This window comes from Augochlora pura, chromosome 10 (genome assembly GCF_028453695.1).
Source record: "Augochlora pura isolate Apur16 chromosome 10, APUR_v2.2.1, whole genome shotgun sequence".
Classification (NCBI taxonomy): Eukaryota; Metazoa; Arthropoda; class Insecta; order Hymenoptera; family Halictidae; genus Augochlora; species Augochlora pura.
This window is the reverse complement of record NC_135781.1, coordinates 5,346,674-5,356,404: the sequence shown is the minus strand read 5'-3', so window position 1 is coordinate 5,356,404 and position 9,731 is coordinate 5,346,674. Positions and strand designations below refer to the sequence as shown.

At 36.0% G+C, this 9,731-nt stretch overlaps 1 protein-coding gene across 1 annotated transcript; it reads right to left on the bottom strand.

Annotated features, from left to right (window-relative positions):
* Window positions 1-4,226: 4,226 nt before the first annotated feature.
* Ubi-p63e (Polyubiquitin-63E) lies at window positions 4,227-7,804 on the bottom strand. Its single transcript, XM_078193659.1, has 2 exons — window positions 7,677-7,804; window positions 4,227-6,079 (listed from the first exon to the last, which is right to left on the bottom strand). The coding sequence occupies exon 2, from the start codon at window positions 6,071-6,073 to the stop codon at window positions 4,694-4,696; it is 1,380 nt and encodes a 459-aa protein (XP_078049785.1). The 5' UTR covers window positions 6,074-6,079; window positions 7,677-7,804; the 3' UTR covers window positions 4,227-4,693.
* Between the last annotated feature and the right edge of the window lie 1,927 nt (window positions 7,805-9,731).

Here is a 9,731-nt window from a genome sequence, read left to right as displayed (position 1 = left end):
GCACCCGCGAATCAGCTTACCTGCCACGAGATGAAGCAGCACCAGCCCGACGAAAATACGGTCCATTCTTCCGGATGGTATCGCTCCCTATTCTTGGATTCCGGCCCGTCGATCGATCTATCCGGCGGCCGATGAGAACCTTCCCGTCCACGACGGATCACTCAACGGAGGGTCAGAAAAAAAAACGAAAGAAAAAAAAGTGTTCGTCGATCGGGCGATCGATCAGAGTCCCGAACTCGCAACCGTTTCGGTCGCGCCGTACACGAGAACCCGAACACGAGACCGCCGGCGCGATAAAACCCGATGAACCGTTCCTCGACTTCGCCGGAAAGGAACTCACGTGGAGTTCGACGGCGGATGGTGACCACGACCACGACGAGAAGAGCGGAGCAGGAAGAAAAAGAAGGAGACGACGGAGGCAGGCAGACAGGCTGGAGGAGAGCAGACGGTGTCGAGCACCACGCGGTCTTGTTAACTAAGCTGCCGCTCTTTGCGGGCCCGGTGTGACACGCTGCATAGAGCGCTGTACGAGGCCGGTTCGAAGACTGAGTACGAGTCCATATCCCGGAGGCTGACTTCTCTCGGCCCTACCAGGGCACGCCGTACAGTAATGCCCGTCCATTGCCCGCCTCTGGATAACGTTTCCTTCCACCATTAGGCAACACGCGATACCCGCTCCTCCGTGGGACACGCCGCGCCGCCGACCGGCCAGAAACCGTTGCAGGACTATCGAGGATCTTTTCGAGGACTCCGGCCGACCCGGGGCCCGGAATCGAGCGATAACATTATCGCGGCGTGACCGTCTCGAATCCGCCCGATTCCCGTCCACCGAAAACCCGGGAATCCGTCATCCGCGATCGCGTTCTCTTTTCGCCAGCTCTTATCGCGTTTTGTTTATTTAATTCCGCCGTCCTCGGGACACCGAAAGCTCGGAATTTATCGTCCGCGGCTACGACGCAGATTTTGTTTAGCTCGGCGTTTAGTTTTGTCCGAATTCCGCTGATCTGGCTGTGCCCGATTCGCCGGAAACTGTGAATCCATCGCCTGATATTGCGATACACGGGTTTGTAATTAACCGTGAATTAATTGGAGCGTCGGCGCGGTAGGGTCCGAGGTAAAGCTGCGAGATTATTAACTGTGAATTCGGCCGCCGACTTAGACCACGATACTCAGTCACCGTTGGTCATAAATTACGTTATGGTCAGTCATAAATTAATTGAGGCGTTTCGATGGGATCGCGCAAGTTCTGCGTCGTGTGTCGTGCACATTCGCGTGTAAAGCGTTTACTATTAATCCACGGACGTCTTAATTAACGCGGAGCAACTGTTTTCGAAGTAGAGCGAACGATTTCAGAACGTTTTGTTGAAATAGAATCGTTGCGAGAGAAATTTTGAATGAAGACAGATCCCCTGCTTCGATTAATAATTTAGTCGATTCCGTGAATTAATAATTGATGGTAATTTGTATAATGAAAAGCAGCCGAATAAATTGGACCGTGTAATCACTGAATTTTCAAGTGGCCAGCTTTTTGAAATCAAGTTACATTTACGTTAATTCCATCGGGGACGGAATGTAATTTAATCCGACCCGCGAAAATCGTGATTACATGATTTCTCGTCGACTAAATTACAGGAAAGAAAAAACGCAACAATGGTGTTTCCGCAAGGTCCGTGTTTGCTCTCGAAATTCGAGACTGTGTTATTCAAGAAATGTTCACAAAGGAGGGGAAAGGTTCTTCGTTAAACATTATTGTTTATTTAACTGTTTCTTTGTTAAACATTGGGACGTTCTAAAATTAGAAGCAGCCAATATGTAAATAATTTAATCGTTGTTGTAAAAATGATAAACACCTTTGTCTCGTTAACTTGTAAGAAATTAGTCATTTCTTGTTTATTATTTATTAGATATATTATCCTCCTTGCAAAGAAATTATATTTCTATCCATTTTCGGATTTCTATTATCACGTTTTGGAATTGTAAGAGAAGAAATAAAGGCATCCACAATTAAAAAAAGAAATAGCAATTTTATATCTTATAAAATCGATCTAGGTTAAAATATTTATTACAACGTATTGGAGAAAGGACAATTCTAGAACAACTGTCGACAAAACTACACCCATTGTGATCGATAAATCGTATAACAAAATTGATCTTCAAAATAAATTGACGTAACTAAATGATTAAACGCAAATCGGTGTATGTAAGAGCAGCCGATATTCTTAGGCGGCGCGATATGCAAGCAGGTAGCACAAGAGTCGAAAGTTTTTACGTGGTGGGAACATTTTAAGCACAGTCGAATGTAACAATAATTCTCGTAATTGCAACTGTGATATTGCAACTACCGGGCGGTGTTGGAACGCTCGGAAATTCGTTCACGTCTCGTCAGCGCGTGAAAATTTTAATCGAATTGCCGCGTACATGCATCGGAGCAGCTGAAGTATAAATAATTGTAGACTGGCCGTACGTTGCCAGTGCCAGTGGCGATTACGCGTCACCCTGTTTAATTTCGTTCAATTTATAGAAAACTCTGCACGGAACTCCGGCAGAACGCTCGTCCGCGTTCAATTTGTTATGACCGACTCAACAACCACCGCTTAAGAAAGAACCCACTGCGACCGTTTGGGTCTCCTTAAAATAATTGTATCCCACTTCGTAATAAAGAATTTTTTTGTGCACTATTATGTCATCGCACGGCATTGTTATTGTATTTATCGGAAACTGTATTTGTGAATACACGTGGAATTCTAATTGTAACTTGATGCGAAAGGTAACTTCTATGCGACTGTATCGTGTTCCAGTATAATTGCACATATTTGTTTCAATTGTTCGCATTTCTGTTGTGTTCTAAAATAAAGCATAAAGAGTTAAAATAATATTATACGTATTAGGTATTTTAAAAATACCTAAACTGAGCGAGTAGATAGACACAACATTAAACATTAATTGTTATAAGAATTATTGCTTATCGGATAAGATTAAAATTTACGTCACGGAAGAGGAAGAGGAGTGTTTCGTCTGTAGCAGCTAATGGACATTCTGAAATCAATAAAAGGTATCATTTTTGGATGTAATTTCGAATTTCTTTTCACTTTTGTTACTGAAAAATATAGAAAATGTCGCTAACCCATAGTAATTTTTGGAATATTTTAGTTGTAACTAGTAATAAACAATTTTCGACTTCACATAACAATATTGAATATTACGACAAATTATTCATACTGTCTTTTCCATATGAGACAATGTAAAATCCGGCAAGAATCAATTGCTGTTTTCGCGATAATAGCGCCTCTTGTGACGAAATTTGAAAGCTCCCTTAGATAGCGTCCGTACAGCGCCAATTAGCATACGGCAAAACGCTGAAACTGCTAGCCGAACAGTGGCGTCTCTTGTGGCGAAATCTGAAAGCTCCGTACGGAATTCGTACTGCGCCAATTAGTAGAGCGGCAGAACGCTGCAACTGCTAGTTTCAATTATCGACGATTTTGGCTAACAGTTTCAGTGTTTTACCACTTATTACTTGGCGCTGTTCGGATACAAACGGAGCTTCAATATTGCATCGCAAGGAACGCTACGTATCATAATCTGCGCCATATTTAAACTTTCAATAAGCTTCAACATTTTGTCAAAACGAATTTATATTCGTTTCGAATAATAAAATAATCGAAATAAATGTTAACATGGTATTATTTGTATATCTCTCTATTAATAATGCTTTACAACGTTATGTTTTCATGATCATGTACAAAAGCAGAACTGTATAAACAAAATAAAAAATGAGTAATCAATAATAATTTATATTTTATTTCTTACCTTACGTTGTGAAAGTATTCGAATCTTTTTTTTTTTTAAATAGTATTTTACGTCGCATCAACTACACTTGCGGTTATTAGCGACGACTTTTATCATCGACACATTTACTATACATTTTATTAATTTGGATAAAATATTGTTAATAAATATACTGCGATCAAATGTATAAATCTGTATACTAATTCTTAGCAAATTTACTTTCTTTTTCTTCCATTAATATACTACCTACAAAAGTATTTTTATAACAAATTTTTTTTTTTTACTGTATTTGCCGTAAATGTAAATGGATACTGAGAAACATTTCAAAAGTGCATTTTAGTAAGATCAATAATTTATAAATATATAAATAATGTACTAAATAATTATTCCATTACGTCGTGGGCTTAACATTAAATAAAAAAATTAAGACTGCAGAATGATTTAGAAGTGTCGGCAATTAATTTTTATTTTGTATGAAATTCATGGGCCACTTTGGATACATGTATTTTCTTATGGTAGCTTATATACAATACAATCTCAATTTCAGTTTTTACAATTTAAGTCGAAATAATGGAGTTTAGTCAAATGCGCGATACAATTTATTAGTGATAATTAAATGAGATTGAATACAAAAATTATTTAAAAACTTGCGTACCTAAGGACTCTTTTTAAAAAATGACTAGAAAATACATGGAACTAAATTAATTATTTCAATATGACATAATTATTAGGTAAAATGATTTCATTCTGTTTAAAAAATTGAATGTTGGAAATAAAGTAGAATGGCACAGAAATGATGTGTTTCATCGTGTGCATTTGTATATATGAATGTACGTAATCATGAACCGCTATAACGGAACAATAGCCCGTTGTCAAAAATCTTTCACCGACGATCCACCTCTTTCTATTTTCTGATGCCACCTCGAAGTCTGAGTACAAGATGAAGTGTGCTCTCTTTCATAATATTGTAGTCCGACAAAGTGCGTCCATCTTCCAGTTGTTTCCCGGCGAAGATTAATCTCTGTTGGTCTGGTGGAATTCCCTCTTTGTCCTGGATTTTCGCCTTCACATTCTCAATGCTGTCAGAGGCTTCAACTTCCAGAGTAATTGTCTTTCCAGTGAGGGTCTTAACAAAAATTTGCATGCCTCCACGAAGACGTAAAACAAGGTGAAGGGTGGATTCCTTTTGAATATTATAGTCAGAGAGTGTGCGACCATCTTCCAGCTGCTTTCCTGCGAAAATCAATCTCTGCTGGTCTGGTGGGATACCCTCTTTGTCCTGGATTTTTGCCTTTACATTCTCAATGGTGTCGGATGCTTCTACTTCCAGTGTGATAGTTTTACCAGTGAGGGTCTTGACGAAAATTTGCATGCCACCACGAAGACGTAAAACAAGGTGAAGGGTGGATTCCTTTTGAATGTTATAATCAGACAGCGTGCGACCATCTTCCAGCTGCTTTCCTGCGAAAATCAACCTCTGCTGGTCTGGTGGGATACCCTCTTTGTCCTGAATTTTTGCTTTTACATTTTCAATGGTGTCGGATGCTTCTACTTCCAGTGTGATAGTTTTGCCAGTGAGGGTCTTGACGAAAATTTGCATGCCTCCACGAAGACGTAAAACAAGGTGAAGGGTGGATTCCTTTTGWATATTRTAGTCAGAGAGTGTGCGACCATCTTCCARCTGCTTYCCTGCGAARATCAACCTYTGCTGGTCTGGTGGGATACCYTCYTTRTCYTGKATTTTMGCCTTTACATTCTCAATRGTGTCRGAGGCTTCTACTTCCAGAGTAATTGTCTTTCCAGTGAGGGTCTTAACAAAAATTTGCATGCCTCCACGAAGTCGTAAAACAAGATGGAGGGTGGATTCCTTCTGAATGTTATAGTCTGACAATGTGCGACCATCTTCCAACTGCTTTCCTGCGAAGATCAACCTTTGCTGGTCTGGTGGAATTCCCTCTTTGTCCTGAATTTTTGCTTTCACATTTTCAATAGTGTCAGAGGCTTCTACTTCCAGAGTAATTGTCTTTCCAGTGAGGGTCTTAACAAAAATCTGCATGCCTCCACGAAGACGTAAAACAAGATGGAGGGTGGATTCCTTTTGAATGTTATAGTCTAACAATGTGCGTCCATCTTCCAGCTGTTTTCCAGCGAAGATTAATCTCTGCTGGTCTGGTGGGATGCCTTCCTTATCTTGAATTTTTGCTTTGACATTTTCAATTGTGTCTGATGCCTCCACCTCAAGGGTTATTGTTTTTCCAGTCAGCGTCTTAACAAAGATCTGCATATTTATCTAGAAAAAAATTGTATATGTTATTTATGACATGAATTGCTCTCATTTACATAAGTTTAACTGCTGCTTAGTGTCATTATAGTAAGTGTAATGGATATAATTGTTGACAGTCGCATGGCCTTTGTTAACCAGATTATCACAAATATTTGGAGTCATATAGAATGAGCATAAACAATTGCAGAGTTTATTTAAGACATTTTATTTTAGAAAAATGGTATAAGGTTTGTGATGTAAGAATATCTTATTAAGGATAAATGAGACTGGTCATCATAATCTCTGCAATGCGTAGTGACTTTTGTTTTTTAACTCTTAATTCTTCCAGGTATCGAACCATGATGTGTAGTATTTCATAAAAACAGTAATGTAGAATAATTAAGACAAGGGCATGACCTTGTATAATCAGAGTTTTCATTATTTTCGTGTTATATGGTAAGTCTTGTAAGGTAGTCATTGTGTTATATGCATGATAAAAATCTGACCAATATATTAAACAAATTTTCATATATAAAAAATTGGAAATAAGAAAGTTAAGTAATCGTTTTTATGCTAGCGTTACAATGTATGTATTCATAGTAATCTACGTCGGCATGCGGTGGCTGCCTCTCAGGTTACAATGTAGTTTCGTTCGCCTCGAGTCTCGTTCCATCTCTTTCTTTTATGAGATGTCCCCAAATACAAAGGCGAGCCGCGACGATCGATAATCATGTCTTCGGATTCAGTTCGTGACGACTTTCGATTCCTACTTGGCGACACTAACTGAATCATTACTGTATATGTTTTTGTCAGATCATAAAAGAGCATCAGGTATAATAACATTTTCTTCAAATGCAATAAATATCTTAGCAACTGGTTTAATGCAGATATAAATATTCACTGTGAAATTATAATTGGAAGTCACAAATGATTACAAAACAAAATGCTTATACTTCAAAATTTATACTAATATTCAACAGCACACGCTTAATAATTATATGGACTATTCATCTTTATAAAAAATTCTTAAACTATATTAGTTCTTGTCGTAAGGTATACGTCAATTAATTGTGTGTGCTCGTAGACTTTAACGATGGCTTAGTCATCGAAATAGTCTGGAATAGTCCAAATGTCATTCCATAATGGCGACCTTACAACGAATCAATAACCGCCATTTTGTGTTTCAATATTACGCAGTAAAAATACGATGTATCTTTCAGAACTACTGCTCCAGACTATTCTATGAAGTTTTTGTCCTTGTACATACGTAGTTATAGTATAACATTACTATCTATTTGCAATAAATCTAATTATAAGTCTTCACACGTTATATTTGATATCTTGACGGTCGAGTTCATTTTTCAAGGCAATATGTAACCTGTTCCGTTGCTTAGCTCCACCTTTTTTTTTTTAATAATAGAACTAATAATTTGAAACTACGAAACAATCAGTAAAAAATTGAAGCAATTTAACAAAAAATTTGAATTTACATTAACAAGTAAACTAATGTCAGCAATAATAATTCGATTACTATTTTACAACATAGATAAATGTATTATATGCACTCATATGCCTATACAAACGTTGTGTGCATTATACTGTATATCATGCAAAAAGTACTTACTTTGTAAAGCAGCAAAAATTTTCTCGAAAGCTCAGTAAAACTGTCTCTTTTCTCAACGTATCGCTGAATAGTTCTCGTACGACTGAATAGTTCTCTAGAACTGAACAGAGGCAGAAACGGGCGTTCCTTTTGTTGCTAACGGAATACTGTAATGATCATGCGCAGATGAGTCACAAGATTTCTACGAAGAAGCTTATTGGACCAATTTTCTGTCGTCATTGGCTATGTGACGTTCCCGCATCTGATTGGTTCTAAACACAAAGAAGAAAGGTACATACTAATCATTGTCCTATGTTCAATGTACATAATTTATTGTATTTGCATCATTTATATAAATCATTGCTATATTTTCTTTATTCTTTATATAATGCAACTTGTCAGATAAACAATTTTTACTTTGACCTGCTTTCTCTTTTAATCTTCACATCTTCATAAGGATAGATGGCGCACGTAATAAAATTATTGAACAGAAAAAGATTTTCCTGACCTTATTTTTCATAGAGATATAATTTTCTAAGATTGATTCTGTTTATTTGAATTAATATACTTATTAAATCTAGCTTTAAATATAATTTCAATGTGGTATAATCTAGGTTATGTCGAAGGTAAGAAACAATGAAATCAATTTGTGACGAGCTAAGACACAAAGAACAAAGAAAAGCTGCTTCTAAATATATAACTTTCATAAACAGTTTGTCAAAGTCGGAACTGCGTAAAATTATACAAGAATAGTCATCGACAAAAACTGAAACTTTCAGTGTCACGCTACGTTGTAAAGTATCATTTTCCTGATGCAATTATTCTGAAAGTGACGAAATTTTACGATGCAAGGAATAATTTCATTAAGTTCCGTTACATAAAAATGTGTCAATCTAAGCATTGAAAGACAATATTAAAATTTTATTAGATATTTAAAACTACCATTTGTACTAGTCTATAGGTATCCAAACTAGTAACATTAATTATATCTATACATATTTTATTAACTGTGTATTACAGATATAACCAATAATTAGGAATTCACCGTAAAAGAATGCATATATTTAAAAGAACATATTGTAACGATCCGTGAAATAATGTTTTTATTTATAGAATATTTAAAAAATTTGACATTACTTACCAGTCATATATAAATAGATATAAACAATATACTACATAAATATTCGATTTCGTGGTAGAGCTGTTGTTGAAAAAAAAAAACTAAAATAACTGAATAATTTACAACTGTCGGCAATTAATTTTTGTTTATGTAATTATTTTGTATGAAATACATGGCAAGTTCGAAAACATGCATTTGCTTATAATAGTCTATATACATCTTCAATTTTAATGTTCATTATTAACATCGAAATGATTGATTTTAATAAAATGCACAATTATATAATTTGTAAGTAATCATGAACTGTTTGTTAGTGTAAAAAACAAAATTAAATGAAAACTCGCAGACTTTATGATTTTTTTAAAAGTTCAAACTTTTAGGAATTAAATAATTGACTTTAATGGGATCAAATTTTTAGTGAAATAATTTCATCATATTTGTAATATTAGAAACAAAGTAGAATGGCACAAAAATGGTGTTTTTCCTTTATATGTAAATGTGCACACGTATATATATTGCATGAAGAATAGCTAACTCAATTAATTCAAGAATAAAATCATTTTTCCATTCAAATAGAATTTACTGCATACAGATCCATTGTTGATACTGAGCAAATAAAATGTACTATTTAAATTGAAAATTCCTCAAGGCTCTACACATATTTATTTTTGCAGGTTACAGAGGCTAAGCGAGGAAAGTTTGCGAATTTTCTTTGTAAAATACCTGCAAACATACAGCATACTGTTACATTAATATTTGGTTCAAAGGACAATAAATTAAGAATACATATGTCATGTAGCTCGATTATGTACAAATACATTTTCAATAATACTGTAAAATAGGAAACGAAAGGTGGCTACTACTGCTTTACCGTATATTGATTTTTAAGCGCGTGTCAGTTCAATCAAGGAAGAAAATTAATATAAATCATATTATTCCTAGAAAGTACAAGATCA